We start from the raw sequence: 20,503 nt of genomic DNA on the forward strand, positions 1-20,503 counted from the left end.
CTGGAAAATAGGCTTTATTGTGATTTTTCCATAATGTGAAGCTACGCATGTGCTTCAAGTAACACATTGGAAAAAAAAATACATTTTGTACTAATTTATTTATATTTTTCCCCACACACATTCAGGGTGAGCAAATTTTATTCCTTATTTCAAATTTATGATTTGTGAATTCTAAGGGCAAATTTCAGTAACCCAGTTGACCATAACCAGGGGATGCCAGTGATTTTTAGTAATTGATTTATTAGAATCTCATTATTCCTGAAATGAAAAATTGCTTGACAAGTGTAAAATTACCAGGAAAAAGATAGAGTTGGTTATCATAATTAAGAAGCTGCCTTTTAAACATTTTTTGATTGAGGTTTGATATCAATGTAAATCAGAGTAAACTTGTCATATTTTCCATCTTCCTGTGTACACACTTTCAATGGAAAATGACCATGTACTTTTTGTTACAATCTAATTCTCCATGTGCCTTCTCCACCATACAATAAGGCTACATTATAGCATGACAAGTCTTCTATTTTTTTTGTTCATTTTACCATTTCCAAGTTTGTTATTGCCAGTAATTTTTAATCAATAATTGTCAATAACAAGAAAGAAAAACATGCAGAAGTAACTCTAGCATGTTACCAGCATGTGAGAACATCTCTTTACTTGTACTCTTTTTTTAAAATCAGTACTTTTTTGAACAATATCGTCATACTCGTCATGTGCATGGAGCTTTATGAATCACTATGAAAATCCAAATATATCCACTACGTTCATGTTCACCATATGTTTGGTAATAAAAATAATATAAACAAGTTAGTCCTGCATGATCTCCCACTTACAAATCTACGATGATGTCCATGATTATTCACCCTTTGTTATAGCAATTAAGTTTTCTCATGACGCGAGGTGAAGAAGTCTATAATTATCTGCCATTATTGACAATGATATGAACAAAAAACAGTTTATGCTGTTTGCTTTTTAATTTGTACATAAATGGAAAATAATTGACGCAACATTTAAATAGTGGAGTTAGTGCATATACTGTAGCGCTTCCATTAGAGTTCACTAAAAAAATTAACAGGTCATAATACTCCATCAATGCTGGCTGACGAAACTCAATTTATTTGCACACGGATGATGATAATTCTAACCATACTAATTTACATAGGAACATAGAAAATAGGAACAGGAGTAGGCCAAAAATGGCCCATCGAGCCTGCTCCGACATTCAATACGATCATGGCTGATCTAATTGATGACCTAGCTCCACCTACCTGCCTTCTCCCCATATACCCTAATTCCTCTATCATGTAAAAATTTATCTAACCGAATTTTAAATATGTTTGAGGCAGCCTCAACCACTTCCCTAGTTAAAGAATTCCAAACATTCACTACTCTCTGGGAAAAACTATTTTTCCTCATCTCTGTCCTAAATCTACTCCCCCCGAATCTTGAGACTGTCATCTCGTTTTAGTTTCCCCGGCCAGCTTAAAAAACCTTCCTACATCTATCCTATCCATTCCCTTCATAATCCTATATGTTTCTATAAGATCTCCTCTCATTCTTCTGAACTTGAGCGAATACAATCCTAGATGATTTAATCTTTCATCATAAGTCAACCCCTTCATCTCAGGGATCAACCTAGTAAACCTCCTCTGGACCGTCTCCAAAGCCAGTATATCCTTCCTCAAATATGGAGACCAGAACTGGACACAGTACTCCAGGTGCGGTCTCACCAGTACCTTATACAGTTGCAACATTACCTCCCTACTCCTGAATTCAATTCCTCTCGCGATGAAGGCCAACATTCCATTTGCCTTCTTAATAACCTGCTGCACCTGCAACCTAACTTTTTGCGATTCATGCACAAGCACTCCCAAGTCCCTCTGCACAGCAGCATGCAGTAGTTTTTCACCCTTGAAATAATATTCAGTTCCTTTATTTTTCTTGCCAAAGTGGATAACCTCACAATTACTAACATTGTACTCCATCTGCCAGACCTTTGCCCACTCATCCAGCTTAACTATATCCCTCTGCAGACTCTCCACATCCTCATTACAATTTGCTCTTCCACTCAATTTGGTGTCATCCGCAAACTTGGCTACACCACATTTTGTCCCCTCCTCCAAGTCATCAATGTAAATGATGAACAGTTGTGGGCCTAACACTGACCCCTGCAGCACCCCACTTACCACTCTCTGCCAACCTGAAAAACTCCCACTTATCCCTACTCTCTGCCTCCTGTCAGACAACCAATTTTCAATCCAGGCCAATATACTTCCCCAGACTCCACTTTCCTGTAACTTACTGATAGTCTCTTGTGCGGCACCTTATCAAACGCTTTTTGGAAATCCAAATATACAACATCAACCTGTTCCCCTCTATCCACCGCACCCATTATATCCTCAAAGAATTCTAACAAGTTTGTCAAACAAGATCTTCCCTTTCTAAAACCATGCTGCGTCTGCCTGATTGAACCCTTACATTCCAAAAGTTTCACTATTTCATCTTTATTTCTGTCCATGTCAGGAACTTTAAGTCAGCCATGATTTGGTCAGCATTGTTCTTGTCTTTTCAATCTGTAGGTTCCTCTAAATGGATTTTTTTTTAAATCCACTAAATTCACGGTCAAGGAATCTGGGACTGGGGTCCCATCTAAACATGAAGGGTGAGACTCAGCAAGAGAAACCTCCCAGAGAGAAATTAAAATAAATAATTAACGAGTCTGTTTCATTGCATAATATGCTACAGAAGTGTTCTTGCTTAGTCAGCAAACAGACATGAATATGCAGGGATTAGAGGGATTACACTTCATGTGCAAGCAGCAGTTTTAGTTCAATTTAGGCATCACGTTTGACACAGACACATGGTCAATGGGGCTGTTCCTTGTTTAACAGATTGTTTGTGAATAAGTGCCATTTGAAGATCCTACTGATTACACCTTGACTCATTGATTTGAAGTAAACAGATGCATTGGTAATTGGACAGATTGGATTTATTCTGCTTTTGATTAACTGGAGATCTCTGGATTGTCAGTGTTGTGCTGGAACATATTGGGTCAAAGTGTATCTAATTCAGGGATACAGTGTTTCGTTGTTTTCATGGAGTAAATTAATCCTACAGAGAACTGGTTTTATGATATGGCTGAGATAGTCACTTTATGTTTTGTTGGAATACCTCAAACAAGCAGTCCCTCTACTGCCAACACAATTCAGAAAATGCAGTATAGATAGATGCTTATTCTATTCTAAAAGCCTCTGATCATGACTGGGAAGAGTCGGAGAGCCATGGGAACATCACTATCTGCAGTTTGCCCTCCAAGTTGTACACTTTCCTGGGTCTAAATCATGGAACATCCTAACAACATTGGGAGTGCCATCATCAGAAGGTCTGCAGCAATTACTTGGATGGCTCATCAGCTTCTCGGGCAGTTAACATTTCTGGAAAGGAGTGCCATTTATGACTGAAGATAGTTGATTTCAATGTCTGCCTAGTTACCATTAACCTTAACTCAGACCATAGCCCTCCATACCTTTCCATCCATGTACAATCCAGTCTCTTGTAGCCTGAAGTCGTCTGATCTTGGAAGCTAAGCAGACTCAGGACTGATCAGTACTTGGAGGGGAATCTCTCTAGGAACACCAGGTACTGTAGGTTTCTGGACAAAGTGGCGACTCTCTGTCTGTCTTACAGTAGACAAAAGAGTTTCATGTATGTTATATTCTAAGTGTAGAATTACGTGACAATAATGGAATCTTTACCTTTAAATGTCAAAATCAAACCTGCATCCACCACCTCACTGCCAGCTTGTTCCACACTGCCTGTGAATTCTAATTAATAATAATATTTAATTCTAACACTTAAGTTAAATTTGCACATTTAATTGTACAAATGGAATGAAAATAGCCTCCATTTTTTAAAAAAAAACTTGCATTTAAGATGAAATTAGAAGGTTTAGAATGCTATTTTGATTGCACAAAAAATGGAAGGGTTTAAATGACCATTATGCTTAATGGACCAGTCTCGACCATGAGGTATCAGTGAATTAATTATTCTACAATAACAAGATCTGTCAGATAAGATAGAAATGGATTAGTGTATCATTAAAACAACATAATAGTGGCTTAATCAGTTGGAGGCAAGAGATACAAACTGAATAAAGACATGCTATATCTGTGTGCTCAAGCAAGGGAAATTCTCCCAAATTATCAGAATGTGTTGATTTTTATACACTTGAATCAAAGGCAACAGTGGATACTTGACAGAGAGTGATGTTGCCATTCATGTTTATTGCCAATGGATAGGTGACTACTTTACCAACCCCTGAAGTTCTTGATACCCTGCACAATGACCAGGTCAAGGTTTTTGTCTTTTAACCAAACCTCAACTTTGAAACCTCTATGCTAGTCATCCCTTTACAGTATTGCTATATTTCCAGTCCTTGAGGTAGGATAATAGTTAACATTCTTGGGTCTGATATTCTTGTCCATATGTCTTGTGTCTATCTATTACAGTATGAATAGCCAGCTAATCACTCCACTATCCCTGGCTTGAAACTTATATCAGTTTGTTATCCTAACATGCTTTGTGAATTTGTGCAGTATTTCAAAATGGAGAATATACTTTTATAAATAATGTATACAGATAGTAGGGTTATATTTTTGCAATTCAAACAGTAAATGATTCTTAATTCCACAACTTTCTATAACATGAAATAAGAATTGTCGAGGCTACTGGTTGTAGTACTATGTTTTTGAAGCCAATATCCCCACAATCTAAGAATCCTCACTACTCTGAATTAATATGAACTTCTGCACTTATTAGCACTTTACTAATAGTCGAAGTTTATTATCATCTAATTGAACAAATACAACCTGATGAAACAGCATCTTTCCAAACCATGGAGCATGCACAAAAAAAAACACATTACACACGTATAATGAACAATAAATAATCACAATAAATGTATCTAAATATTTGGGATGATTTTCATGATCACAGAATACTTCTCACCAATATAAACTTGATTTTGAACTATTTGTAAAATGCTGATAAGTGCAGAAATTCAGATTAATTTAGAATTCAATTGGAGTTATGTTCAGATATTGAAAGAATATATAAACAGGCATGATTTTTATTGCAATTATGTTAAGGTACGTGCATATTTAAACTGGTAGTTTGTAAATGTGGACTTTAGTAGATGAATATCAGCTACGAGAAATATTTCAGAAAAAAAACTGCTTGCTAACTTCCCATTGTTCATGCAATTTCCAGTACTAAATTTTCTTTCTTTCTCTGCGATGTTATGTATCTTATCATTATGAACATTAGGTAATATTAGTGTTGTATAATGTCAGATATCAGCATCTCAAACCTCTTGGATGATAACTAGCTAAAAGTTAATTATATTTAAATAAAAACAAATTAAAACATTATTGTACTCTTCACACAAGGTGATGTGAAACAAAAGTGTACCTATGTAATTGTTGGAAGTGCCAGCATTAATTAAGGAGGACAGAAATAACTGAAAAATGGGGAGAAAATGTGCCAGTATACATTATTGGAAGAATATGCCATCTTTAAAAAGGATAAGGAAAGAGATTGAATACCATTTTTAATGGAGAATGATTTTGGTGCAGGGGAATATGGAATGTTGAGAACATTCACGGTGAATTAGTGGAGTGATGTTTTTAATAGGCTCACTGTTCTTTACTGCTCCTTGTCTTAGTAAAGTTTTCTATCATTATATAAAGTGCAATAGGTGGCCAAAGTGAAGATTGGAAGATGAGAAGGGAGAATTGATATTGGATAATGAGGAAATAGCTGAGGCTTTGAATGACTATTTTGTGTCGATATTCAAGGTGCAGGACACGTCGACCATCCCAAAGACATATGTTATAGATGTGATGGGAAGTGAGGGCCTGAATGTCATAGCTAACGAGGTAGTACTCCAAACATTTGAGGGCCCAAAGATAGATATATCCCCTAGTTTTGATGGAATGCATCCCAGGGTACTGAAAGAAATGGCAGGTTATAGTCAAGGCTTTGGTGATAATTTAACAAAATTCTCTGGACGGTCCCAGTGGATTGGAAGATGGTGAATATTACGCCACTATTTTAAAAAAGGATTCAAAAGGCAGGGAACTAACTATAGGCCAGTTAGTTTAACATCTATAGTTGGGAAAATGCTTGAAGCTATCATTAAAGAAGAAATATTGAGGCATCCGGTGCAAAATGGATCCATCAGGCAGATGCAGCCTGGACTCAGCAAAGGCAGATTATTTTTGACAAATTTACTGAAGTGTTTTTGAGGATATAATGAGCGTGGCAAATGGAGGGGAGCAGGTGGATGTTGTTTATTGGATTTCTGGAAGACGTTCAATAAGGTGCAGTATAAAAGACTTGTACAGAAGATAAGGATGCATGGAATTGGGGCTGATGTATTAGCATGGATAGAGGATTGGTTAACCAAGAGAAAACGGAGTGTTGGGGTGCAGGGGTGTTTTTCTGGTTGGCATTTAGTGGTGGGTGGTGTACTGCAAGAGGGAGTGCTGGTCGCACAGCTGTTCACAGTATACATAAACGATCTGGAAGAGGAGACGAGAGTAATTCATCCAAGTTTGCTGATTACTCTGAGTAGAAAAACAAATTGTATGGAGAATATGGCTGGTCTGCAGAGAGATATAGATAGGTTAAGTGAGTGGAAAAGGTCTGGCAGAAGGAGTATAATGTTGGAAAATGTGAGGTTATCCAATTTGGAATGAAGAATAGAAGATCAGAGTATTATTTAAATGGCAAGCAATTGCAGCATGCTGAAGGACTTGGTGGTGCTTGTACATGAATCACAAAAAGGTTGGTTTGCAGGTGTAGCAGGCTATCAAGAAGGCAACTGGAATGTTGGCCTTCATTGTTAAAGAAATTGAATTTAAGAGCTGGAAGGTTATGTTGCAAATGTAGAAAGTACTGGTGAGACCGTACCTGAAGTACTGCGTGCGGATGTACTCTTTTGGTGGCAGTGCAGAGGCAGTTCACCAGTTTGATTCCAGAGATGAACAAGCTAGCCTTTGAGGAGAGATTGTGTCATCTGGGACTGTGTTGTGAATTTAGAAGAATGAGAGGGATCTTGTTCTTCACTCAACCCTGGATCACCTTGACAATAGCAGTTCATATATACAGCTCTTCATTGACTACCGCTCGACCTTCAATACTATTAGTTCCTCAGTCCTGGATAAGAAGCTACAAACTCTCGGCCTCTGAACCCCACTCTGCAACTGGATCCTTGACTTTGTTGTCAGAAGATCACAGTCAGTACGAATTGGAAACAACGTATCCTCCTTACTGATTATCAACACAGGCGCATCCCAAGAGTGCGTGTTTAGCCCACTGCTCTACTCATTATGCACCTGTGACTATGTTGGCAGAATCACAAATGGCAATGTGGAAGCATACAGGAGGGAAATAGATCAGCTCATTGAATGGTGGAACAACAACCTTGCACTCAATGTCAGCAAAACCAAGGAGATGATTGTGGACTTTAATAGAAAGTTAGGGGAACACGACCCAGTCCTCATCGAGGGCTCAGTAGTGGAATGGGTCAAGAACTTCAAATTCCTGAGTGTCAACATCTCTGAGGATCTGTCCTGGAGCCTCCATGTTGATGCAATCACAAAAAAGGCTCAACAGCGGCTATATTTTGTGAAGCCTTTGAGGAGATTCGGTATGTCACCGAAAACTCTTGTAAACTTCTACAGGTATACCGTAGAGAGCGTTCTAGCTGGCTGCATCACTGCTGGTATGGAGATGCCGACTCTCAGGACAAGAATAAATTCCAGAGACTTAACTCAGCCTATGACATCAATAGGCGCCAGACTTCACTCCATTGAGGACATCTACATGAAACAGTGTCTTTAAAAAAAAGCAGCCTCTCTCCTTCAAGATGTCCACCACCCCAGCCACGCCCTCTTCACTTTATTACCATCAGGGAAAAAGGTACAGGAACCTAAAGACGAGCACCCAGTGGCACAAGGACAACTTCTTCACCTCTGCCTTCAGATTCCTGAATAATCAATGAACCAAATGCCTTACTTTTCATTACTTTTTAAAAAAACTAATGTTGTAAAATGGTTATAATATGAACGTTTGCACGATGATGATTTCATGACTTTGTTCACAATAAATTCTGATTCTGAAACATATAAAATTATGAAAGGCATAGATAAAATAGAGGTAGGTAAGTTGTTTCCATTGGTGCGGGAGACTAAAACAAGGAAGTATGACTTCAAGATTCAGGGAAGTAGATGTAGGACAGAGATGAGGAGGAACTGCTTTTCCCAGAGGATGGTGAATTTGCAGAATTTGCTACCCGTTGAAGTAGTGGAGGCTATTTCTAAATATATTTAAGACAAGGTTGGACAGATTTCTGCATAGTAAGGGAATTAAGGGATATGGGGAAAAGGCAGATAGATGGAGATGAGCCTAATATCAGATTAGCCATGATCACATTGAATAGTGAAGCAGGCACGATGGATGGATGGTCTACTCCTGCTCCTATTTCTTGTATTCTTATCTTCTTAGTCATAAGCCCAGATGGGAATAGTTGCGTGGTAATAATTTTCAGGTTATAATTGCATGTAACCCAAAAGCAACTCAAGATGAATGCTTAAGCTTTTAATATTCAGACCATAGGGTTTTTGACATCAAATGACTGCTGGAAGAAGAAATTCCATCTGCAAAAACACAAAAATGCTGGAGGAACTCAGCAGGTCCTGCTGAGTCCATAGGAGGCAAAGATGTGTAACCAAGGTTTTGGGCCTGAGCAAATGGCAAATGTTGGTTACATATCTTTGCCTCCTGTGGATGTTGTGAGACCTGCTGAGTTTCTCCAGCACTGTTGGGCATTTAGTATAATCATAGATCCTTCAGACTTTCTTGTTTCACAACATCTTCTGCAAGTAGCTTTCTGTGAGGCCATGACCTCCATAGTTTCTTAAGGTGTATAAGTTGCAATTACAAACCAAACCTGCATCAGACTAAAGCTTTAATAAGGCTAATCACTTTTGCTAGGCGTGCGTGACATATTTATGACATGGATTAAGGCCATTGACTCCCAGAATGATTTAAGTACCATGGGGTTTGTATTTGATATGTGGTCAGTTTTTATGTACAGTATATGTTTTTTTTTTGAAAACTCAGAAATTTAATCTACAACAGAAAATAATTAAATGACAGTTTGGTAATTTACTGTTATCTCTAAAATGCTGAAATACAGGTGCCTAGCTTCACACTACCAAGTTCTAAATCCTCTTACAGTACTAGAATATACAGGAAGTGCTTTGCTAGCATTAACCACCTAACACTCTACGTAAGGACACAGATAAATAACTGCATGCACACAACACTGAGATCTCACTCTGCAGAAGAAATAATCTTTATGAATCAAACCACTGATTTGTTGTGATTGGATAATTGTTGGAGCAAATGTTTGAAGTAGCTGCTTTAAAAAAAATTGAACTTAGATAGGTTTTTCTTCTTTGATTTCAAAGACCAAAGGACTAAAGTATGTTTGAACTTTAAACCTTTAGCCTAAACCAATAGCTCTTAATAAGTTGTAGATAGATCAAGTTTTGACAGTGATTTTGGTTACATTCCCATCACGTTATTGCCCTAAGCACCTTTTAAGTTATCTCATATCGGGTGAATATGCTGTGAAGCTCTTAGAGTGGCTGAGGTACATCAATCCTTGAAGTATTGAGACTAAAGTGCATTAGAGGCACTGTGTATCAAACAGAGGAGAAAAAAGACAAGGCATACATTTTTAAATTAAAATTTTATTTACTTCGATGTCTTCCTAACTCGTTTTTGTTTTAATTCAAGTAGATAATTGAAAATAAAATTAATCCTTTTGTTGACAAATGGGAAGAAGCCGGAATATTCCCAGCCCATAGTATTTTCAAACTTCTTGGAGAAGCTGGGTTCTTGGGAATTAACAGATCAAAAGGTAACTGGTGTTTTCAGTTCTATAATTATAGTTATATAATATTTGCTTCCTGTACATGAAACACTGCAGAATGTTAGATTTGGAATCTGTTTCAAAACACAAAAACATCTGAAGTGCACTACACTTTATTTGATCACTTCTTTCTTACTACTTTGGAGTATTGAGTGCAGTTCTGGTCACCTAGCCATAATTAAGCTAGAAAGCAAAAACAATTCACAAGAATGTTACTGGGACTGTTATGCTTGAATTATGAGGAGAGGCTGGCTTGGTTAGGAATTTTCTCATGGTAACATTAGAAGCTGACGAGGAACCTTATGGAGGTTTATAAAATTGTGGGGATCTAGGCAATTAAGTTATCATAGTCTTTTTCCCTAGAATCAGGGAATCTAAAACTAGAGAGTATAGATTTAAAATCAGAGGGACCTGGGTATATGGAAGGAGCCCCCAAAGGAAGTGGATGAGGTGGGTATGAATATAACATTTAAAAGACATTTAGATAGGTGTCCGGATGGATACGAGGCAAATGGGACAAGTATGGGTAGACAACTTGGTTGACGTAAACAAAATGGGCCAAGGGCTTGTTCTTATGCTGTAAAACTCTGACTCTGCTTGAACTTTACTCTCTCACAAAACTATATGTGTTTTCAGATGTACTGTGGTACTTTAAATAAATAATTATGCGTATTCGATGCTGGAGATATTTCAACTGAATGCAGTTCTTTGAAAATCAAATGACCTCGTGAGCAAACCAATATTGTCAGAGTCATTGATACTAGCTGAAATATCCTTTTTTTATGCATTTTGTCTGCATCAATGTAATAATATTAGTAATGTGATGATAAATGTTTATGCGAGAATGCTTTGCTACAGAAAAGGATTGTCTTGGTATTTAAATCAATTGTGCAAAACATTGAAGAGATGGCAAAGCAGTTAATTATTTCAAGTTCTGTGTTTTTCTCTCCATAGTGTACACCAGCCATTCTTACTGAGGCCCATACTGTCACCTAGGACATTTAAGAGGGGGCCTTGGACTGAAATTATAATTTTTTTGTGTAGTTGGTAGGTAAGAAGTACAGAAGAAATCAACTAAACATGACTGCTTTACAGGGAAGAAGGACCATATGAGCAGAGTCCTTAGAGGGCCACAGCCAAAAAATGGTTGAGAATGGCTGGTGGGCACTATTGCAAAGAAACTGACAATGAATGGAGAGCATGTTTGGCCTTCTCTGAAATAGACAGCTTACTCTTTTTTGCAATTTATTTATTATGGGTGAGGTGAGGCTGTATAAAGTATAGGTTCTCCCCGACTTGTGACATATGTGACTTGAGTCCATCTACACATTAAAAAAATGTTTAAAAATTATAAAAAAATATAAAATTTGCACGATTTATGTTGTATTTGACAAACTATGACACTGGTACAGGCCATTTAAGAACCAAAATGTGCATATATTTACCTTGTTAATCGGTGTCCCTGGGTCCATAAACTGGGTGTGCACCAGCTGGTGCATGCGCAGTTTGCATATTGAAGCTCAGTTGGCGCATGGACGAGAGTTAAGGGAGCAAATTCAATATCATTAGGGCGCTAGTTCAGTTTATTCATGATATTTAAAATATATACATACTGCACTACATGTACCTTTTATCTCATTATTGATCAATTATTATTTTAATTTGAAGCTGATGTGAATTTCTTGATTTTTGCACCCCTTTCTGACATATCAACCCTGTAACTGGTTGACCAGAACTGCATGGTACACCATGTGGTCTCACCAGTATCTGGTCCAGCTACATTATGAGGTCTCAGCTTTTGAACTCCGTACCCTGCCCAATAAAGACATGCATGCTAAATGCTGCCTTCTCCACTCTGTATACCTGAGACATAACTTTCATGGAAGTATGCACCTTTACCTTTTTATTTCTCCATTCTACTACATTCTCCAGTCCTCTGCCATTTACCGTGCAAGACCTACCCTGGCTTAAAGAACATAAGTGCAACACCTCACATTTGTCAGAGTTATATTCCATTCCTTGGTTCACCTACCCTGGTGATGGAGATCCTGTTGGAAATTCAATCACCTTTTTCACTGTCCACTACACTACCAATTCTCGTGTCATCTGCAAAGTTACCTATCGTATACAACAAATAATAGTTGACCCAGCCCCAACCTCTATGACAAACCACTGGTCATAGGACTCCAATAAAAAGTGGAAGCTTCCTCTACTACATTCTGACTTCATTCACAAAGCCAATTTTGAAATTGTTTGGCCAGCTCACTTTGAATGCCATGTGAACATGTGATCCTATTCTGATACTCCTAAGCCTCTTGCACTTATGGAGGGCATGTTTGGCCAAGACTATTTTTTTTCCCATGTTTGCTGCCCTGTCCTTCTGAATTTTTCCAACATTTCTGTTTTTTTGCAAGCCTCTGATTTGTTTTTTGAAGTTTTCATTGAAGCATTGTTGCAATGTTAATCTGATTTTCTTTTAACTAAACATATATGCTTAAAATTACATTTCTATACCATTAATAATGTGATTTAGCTGGAATAGCAGCAAGTACTATATTTGTGTGGCGCAGTTAGCACAAAGCACTACAGCGCCAGCGATCCAGGTTTGAATATGGTTCTGTTTGTAAGGAGTTTGTATGTTCGCTTGAGTCTGTGTGGGTTAGTTAAAGCTTCCTCCAACCCTTCAAAATGTACACAATTTGTGAGTTATTTGGACAGCACGAGCTTATGGGCTGGAAGGGCCTGTTACCAAGCTGTATGTCTAAATTTAAATTTAAGTGGGTGCTTTCAGTGGCCTTTGAAATCTGAAAAATCTCATTTTGAAACTCATTCTTTTCATTATTTTTATAAGGGATTTTGAAGAGTTGCTTTTAAATGTTGAGCTTTGAAAGTTTTGTTAAAACACAATGCTGGAAAAACTCAGCAGGTCAAACAGTATCATAGGGCAAAGATAAAAATACATAACTGATGTTTTGGACTTGAGCCCTTCATCAAGGTAAGCAGGAGGTAATAGGTGGAGAAGGGAGGGGAGATCAGCAGAAAGCAGGGAGAGGAGGAGCGGCTAGGTGAATAGAGGGAAGGGGTGGAAAACTGAGGGAAGGAAGACAGGGGGAAGGAAAGGGAGGGAGAGAAGAGAGAGCAGGTTAGCAGAAATTGGAAAAGTCATTATTCATGCCACCTGGCTGGAGAGTGCCCAGACAGAAAATCAGGTGGTCTTGGTAGGGTAGTATAGACATGTGAGTATGGGAGTGGGGCACAAAACTGAAATGGTTGGCCACGAGGAGGTCCCTGTCTCTGGTGTGGACAGAGCGAAGATGGTCAGCAAAGCAATCTCCCAATCTGCACCCAGTCTCTAATGTAGAGAAGGCCATAAAGTAAATCAGTCCTGTGGATGCACAGGTGAAGTTTATGTTCTTGTTTAAAAGATAACTAAAATACTTGTTTCCATATTTAAAAAGAAATATTCTTTAGACTGACTCTTCACTTTTAATACATGGAAGATTCCTGGTCTGGAAGGTTGCAATGCGATCTATGGTTAGATATGGGTTAGACTAGAGTTCTGAACAAAGGAATTAATTAACAGAACAACAACAAACATGTAGTCAAATTTTTAGATTCAATGAATGGAAATTAAAAAGAAAATGAAAATGCTGGACATCTGAAATATAAACAGAAAATGTTAGAAACACTCAGGATCTGTGAAAGAGAAAGTTAATATTTCAGGTTCAATACCCTTAGAACCTTCCATGGGTTTACCATTCAGCATTAACTTTTAGTTTTGTTGAATGAATAAAAGACTCGGAATGGAGTTCCATTTCCTGAACACAAATGATTCTGAAAATGCATTTACATGAAAATGATGTCATCTGTGGAATTTCCATTCATAATTGAGTTGTCTACATAGCATATGGCAACTCCGTGGATGCTGATATCTGTACAGTCATTGCTATGTAATAGGGCACTTCAACAGATCCCATGTAAAGATGAAGCTCTTCCTCTGCATGTTGAAATAACAGATTGTGATAATATTTAGTAAATTTACCTTGATGTTAGTTTAAATAATGAAACCTCTTATGAAAAGTAACTGATGTAATAATGAGTAAATGTGAAATCAGAATGTTTTGCATGAATTATCACAAGAAAGCCATCCATCTAGTTAATATGGCTTCCTTAATTATTAACTCTTGTGATCTTTCAATTTAAATAATATATACTACAGCCAAACCTCTAAATTTTAATTCTATTTGTTGCAAACTTATCACTGCCACGTAAAATATCTTAATTTTTCTGGCAGAATGAAACGATTTAGATTCTTTTTTCAGAATATGGCGGCCTTGATTTGGATTTCAGCTACAATATTGCAGCGGCAGAAGAGCTGGGAAACATCCGGTGTGGTGGAATTCCTATGGCTATTGGTGTCCAGACTGACATGGCAACACCAGCCTTAGCCAGGTATAGTTATATCTTGTAGGGAAACATGCATTATTTTGAATAGTTCATCAATATATTCACCGCACCTGAAGTACTGTGTCCAGTTCTGGTCTCCATATTTGAAGAAGGATATACTGGCTTTGGAGACGGTCCAGAGGAGGTTTACTAGGTTGATCCCTGGGATGAAGGGGTTGACTTATGATGAAAGATTAAATCGTCTAGGATTGTATTCACTTGAGTTCAGAAGAATGAGAGGAAATCTTATAGAAACATATAGGATTATGAAGGGTATGAATAGGATAGATGTAGGAAGGTTTTTTGAGCTGGCCAGGGAAACTAAAACGAGAGGACACAGTCTCAAGATTCGGGGGAGTAGATTTAGGACAGAGATGAGGAAAAATAGTTTTTCCCCAGAGAGTAGTGAATGTTTGGAATTCTCTAACCAGGGAAGTGGTTGAGGCTGCCTCATTAAACATATTTAAAATTCAGTTAGATAAATTTTTACATGATAGAGGAATTAGGGTATATGGGGAGAAGGCAGGTAGGTGAAGTTAGTTCATAAATTAGATCAGCCATGATCGTATTGAATGGCGGAGCAGGCTCGATGGGCCAGTTTTGGCCTACTCCTGTTCCTACTTCCTATGTTCCTAATAAAAGAAAATTAGGAATGCCAACAAAAAACTAGAAGGCAGAACACCAGCAACTTAAGACTAGTGTCTAACATAGATACCAGGAAGTGACGACTTTCTGCCTGACACTGACATTTACATGAATCATTATCCTTTTATTGTTTTTGAGTACTTGCTGTCCAATTTCTGTGGAGGGAAAAAAAATATGAATGTGAATTGGAGATGTAGAATGTGATTAATGATGGCTACGATTTTCAATTTGGGTTCCATTGTGCATTTAACACAAGATTCTGAAGACATATTGACATTCAATAATACTACCTCTGGGATTGCCATTTGTATCTAAGTGGCCTGCATAGTAGAACCAGGAATCTGAAGGTCATCTTAATGTAAGGAAGAGCTCTTCAGTGTATCCTATGTAAAGATGAGGCATTTGATTTGGTATTCATTACATTTGTGTCATGTCAAAAAGTTTGAGGTTAAAATTCCTGCATAGTGCAGAATAATGAAAATATTCAGCTTTATTTCCAAGGATCAAACTTATGTTTTAAGATCTGAATTAACAAAAAACAGAAGAAAGCAATAAACGATCAAACACTATAGTTTTTTTTACCCCAGTTATTCTTGAGTTTGACTCATTGATGTTATTAGTATGCAGGTACATCCACAACAATAGTCACATGCATTAATAGCAAGATTGTGCAGGCTCTTGCAGAGGAATGCACGTGGTCTCTAGCAAAGAAGTCATGGTCTCCTGACTATAAAATCACCTCAGTGAGCATGGAGGTAAATTTCTCCATGTTTCCTATCATTGCCAATATTCAAGCATTGAGGCCTGAGAGTATACCAACTATCTAGCACTAAATCTGAAGTAGCCTTGTCTGCAAACATTCCCCCCCCCCAAAAAAAAATATATATTGCTGTCTCCTCTAGCTATTTTTCCATATTCCTTATGGATGGGATCAAACTCATACCTGCCAATATCTTGTGTTTCCCTGTGGTACGAGGCCCTCTAATCTAATCTATTCATCCTTTTCACTGCTGCTTTTCAGATAGTACTGTTTAGTTGGAAAGTGGAGAGAGTGCATGAAGGAGGTAGTTAGGCACAATGACACACTGCTCAATTAAGATAGGCATCATTTGTCTCCTTGCTCATGTTCCTTTTCCATTGACCCTCTCTGCCTGATTCTCCTGTTTGGTGTTCTGATTCAGGGATGGTGGAGAATATGTTGTATCTAGTTTCAATTTTGCAATGTAGCAACACAGATATTAATGAGGATGTTTTCTGATGATCAAATCAGATTGTTGACACATCAGAGGAAATATCTGTAAGATTACAGTTAGCAACTGCATCGAAGGTGATTTGAAGATCTCATCAGTTGCAGGATGGTCTCATGTTGACTTGTGAGAAGATTGTCAACATAATTTCATCATGTGTAAATATTACAGCAGTCATCTGCCAACAATATTCATGGAAACAGTGCAAATGCTGGAATATGGAGCAAAAAACATTAACTGTTAGAGCAACTTAGTGGGTTCAACAGCATCTCGAGGGTGGGAGAGTATTGGTGGGTTTCCTACCCCACTAATATCCCTATCCCCTACCCCCAGTTAATATGTTCCTCGACATCTGTCTCAATTAAAAGGACTGAATGAAACATGGAACTTTCTTCATCACCCCCATAGCCTTTCTACTCGGGCTGGCATTGTTGTATGTCGGTCATGGGGCATAGATTAATAGTCTTTTGCCTCTGAGTGTGACAGTTCATGTTATATTTTATATTATATATCGATAAGTTTTATAGGAGATAAATTGTGGCAGTTTTTTTTTGTTTAGGTCACATACAGATACATACACTTCAAAACAGATCTCATTTAAAATGCTGGAGCTCTGTTCAAGTCAGACAGTTCAGGTTCCGAATGCCTTTGCAGAAACTTTGAAGAATGCCTATAAGGACTTCACAAGTAGGTGTTAATTGGACATGCTGTGGAGTAATGGATTATTGTTTTGGAATGCAACAGATGAACGAACTCAGAAGATTAGGTCAAGACCCACAGTCTGTCTGAGTGAGGTTGGCTCTTCTAAGAGGGTCATGTGGTTTTCTCTGAGAGAGAGAGAATTCATTTCTCCAGTTCAGCAGCAGCAGCTGGAACTGGAACAGGACAAGCTGGCAAGCTTGTGGAAAAACTCCATTTTGAAGATAGGTTGTGAGTTCTTAGTTCAGCCTGGTCAAAGTCTTTGTGGTCCATACAAGAGGAGATGACTGGCTGCATAATATTTCCCTTGAAATAAGGGAAACAAAAAGGAACTCTGTGGTGACCTGAAAGAAAGAGGTTATCATCTGGAAAACCTGATGAGGCAAGTTTCTTTGGCAAGACACTGAAGTGGCTGATCAGTAGGAATTAGTTGTGGGTGTCCAATGAGCAACAAATCTCTCTCTGAAAACGTACAAGAACCTTCCTGAGTGGTAACCATTTACCTTTCAAGCACCAAAGCCTGGTGAAATTCATAAATGTTAAATTCTATGAATAGTATAAGAATTGCCTAATACTGGTAAACTTGGAGGAGTGAGAAGTAAGATTGGACTCTGAATCAAATAACTTTTTTTGAACTTGTATACGTATTACATACATGTGCACTTAATATTAGAAGGGGGTTAAATTAGGTTAAGTTAATAGTAATGAGTTAAAGTTTGATCCTGTTTTCATGTTTAAAGATAATTAAAAGTAACTTGTTTAAGTAACTATTTTGTCTTGGAGAATTTCTATTGCTACTGGGATTTGGGGTCCTCTGGGTTCATAACACTGAGAAATACACACTAAAGTGGGGACAGCTGTGCTGAATTGGATGACGTCTTATTTTGACTCATGCTGAACTGTATTTTTCAAACAATCTCACAAATTTTTGCAGTGATACCAAATGAGTGCTAGAGTTGTACACAGCATCAATTAGACCACTTGAGACCATTTTCTAAAAAATAGTTTACTCTTGAACATGAACTAACCCAAATCAATCATATTTCCAATTTATTTTAAAATAAATCACATCATTTTAATTCCTGTCAATTTCTATAGGTTATGGAACTTAGTGACTAAGAGTGGAATATAAGCAATGATCCAAAATTATGTTCCATTTTTTTTCACAGATTTGGCTCAGATGAACTGAAACGCCAGTTTCTTCAACCTACCATTGCTGGGGACATGGTAGCCTGTTTGGGAATCAGTGAAGCTGGAGCTGGATCTGATGTTGCAAGTACATAATATATTTGTTTAGTAAAGAATGTGGAATGTTACAATATAAATAATTTAATGTTTATTTAAGCTATTGTGTGACAAGTACTGAAGTAGATTGTTTAGATTTATCGCAGGTTGTGAATGTTAATTAAAACTACTAAAGATTCCAATTTGCTGCGACTGAAGTCCCTTCCCAGACTATGTTTGGGATTTTTGTTTCTTTGGTGGAAGTGTTTTTAAGAATTTATTTCACTTTGTTATATTTAAACGTTGTTTTATATATTTAATTGTTTGTTATATCAGAAACACCAGGTATCACCATGGACTGCCTACAACAAATTACCAACCACCTTTGGTCCACAGCTTACTGGTTCAGAAATGCTGACCCAGAGCATACTGTATATATCGCCTCTGATTATTGCAGCTAATTTTTGCTCATTGAAATACTTCTTTGTCATTAATATAATTATTCTGAAAAATTGAATAAGGGTCAAAAATAAAATGATGCCATTGTTCCATGTCCAACTGGAATTTGACATTGGTTGCATCCAAAGGTTGCAATGCATCTAGGTGAAATCAACAGTTATGTTTCTGCAGTTATTAACTGCTATTTAGTTTGTAGTTATCAGCTACTCAAAATTATTGCCCTAATTTGATTTCTAAAAATCTTTTCCCTCACAGATGAGGGGTAGGTCGTGCCCTACAAGCCTGATTGAGTTTTTCGAGGAAGTGACAAATTGAAAGTAGAGTGATGGATGTGGTGTACATGAATTTTAGTAAGGGGTTTGATAAGGTTCCCTATGGTAGGCACATCCAGAAAGTCGTGAGGTGTGGGATTCATGGAAACTTAGATGAGTGGATTCAGAATTGGCTGGCGCTCAGAAGACCGAGGGTGGTAGTAGATGAAGCGTATACTGCCTGGAGTGGTGTTCTGTGGAGATCTGTTCTGTCCCTGCTCTTAATGATTTTTATAAGGGACATGGATGAGGAAGTGAAGGGATGGGTTAGTAGGTTTGCAGATGATACAAAGGTTGGAGCTGTGAATAATATAGAAGATTATCGTAGGTTACAACAGGATATAGATAGGTTGTAGAGTTAGGTGGAGAAATAAATTTTCAGAATTCAATCCTGAAAATTGTGAAGAGATACACTTTGGAAGATCGTACTTGAAGAAGAAGTACAAAGTTAATGACCGGGTTCTTAGAAGTGTGGTCAAAAAGGGATTGTGGATCTCTCAAGTTGATAGGAAAGTTAAGGACACATATGGTGTGCTGGGCAACTGGTTCATCCACAGTATGTTCAGTTTTGATCACCTCATTATAGGAAGGATGTGGAAGCTTTAGAGAGGGTGCAAAGAAGATGTACCAGGGTGTTGCCAGGTCAGTGGGTCAGCCCAACATCATGGGCTAAAGAATCTGTTGTACTTTGATCTAATGTTTTATGTTCAATATTATTATTTTGCATTTCATATCTTGTAAAGTTGTTCATCTTCACAGATATCAAGACTAAAGCTGTCAAGAATGGAGATGACTATATAATAAATGGAGGGAAAATGTGGATAACTAATGGTTGTCAGGCTGACTGGATGTGTCTTTTAGCAAATACCAGTGATGGGGCTGTTCACAAAGGCAAATCTCTCATATGTGTGCCTATGAAATTACCAGGTAAAAAAGTTAAGAGTCAATATCAAATACAAGATGAAAGGTTTATCAAATGTGCCTCTGTCCAGTGTGGTGCTAACAAATAAATAGACATTAAGGAAAATCTGTGAATCATTTGATCCACACTGTTAAATATGGATCAGATGGTTCACAGACTTTTTTTTCACAGAGCTTCAATGACTGAGACCTGACCTCAACTACTCCATTCCCTCCACTGTCATTTGTGCTTAATAAAATACTCAGTATGAGTAGCAGAGTAATTTTTTAATTATTTCATTAGCTTTCTGCTTTCAAAACCCTGGAGTTGAACAATATTTTGTTCTTCATCTTAAATCATATAATTTCAATATGGAGTTTTATACTTCCAGCATTCAAAATTTAGCTAATGTCTCTGAATGAATTGCTATTACTCAGCTCTACTGATGAATCATTTTCTTTAGCTTTCTAATTTTCAGATTGCATTACTTATGCATTTTTGAAAGTTTATAGAAAATACAAAATAGAAAGGGGTAAATCAAAGAGAATGGATGAGAGATGTGTGCAAACAA

General features: G+C 37.6%; 1 protein-coding gene across 1 annotated transcript in view; it reads left to right on the forward strand.

Moving 5' to 3' along the window:
• LOC138751412 (probable acyl-CoA dehydrogenase 6) overlaps nt 1-20,503 on the forward strand; it is a 43,715-nt gene that overhangs the window by 8,245 nt on the left and 14,967 nt on the right. The window contains exons 2-5 of the mRNA XM_069913653.1: nt 9,868-9,988; nt 14,323-14,452; nt 18,207-18,313; nt 19,791-19,958. Coding sequence (XP_069769754.1) covers nt 9,868-9,988; nt 14,323-14,452; nt 18,207-18,313; nt 19,791-19,958 — 526 coding nt within the window. The remainder of the gene's footprint in view (nt 1-9,867; nt 9,989-14,322; nt 14,453-18,206; nt 18,314-19,790; nt 19,959-20,503) is intronic.

The sequence above is a fragment of the Narcine bancroftii genome, chromosome 1 (genome assembly GCF_036971445.1).
Source record: "Narcine bancroftii isolate sNarBan1 chromosome 1, sNarBan1.hap1, whole genome shotgun sequence".
NCBI lineage: Eukaryota > Metazoa > Chordata > Chondrichthyes > Torpediniformes > Narcinidae > Narcine > Narcine bancroftii.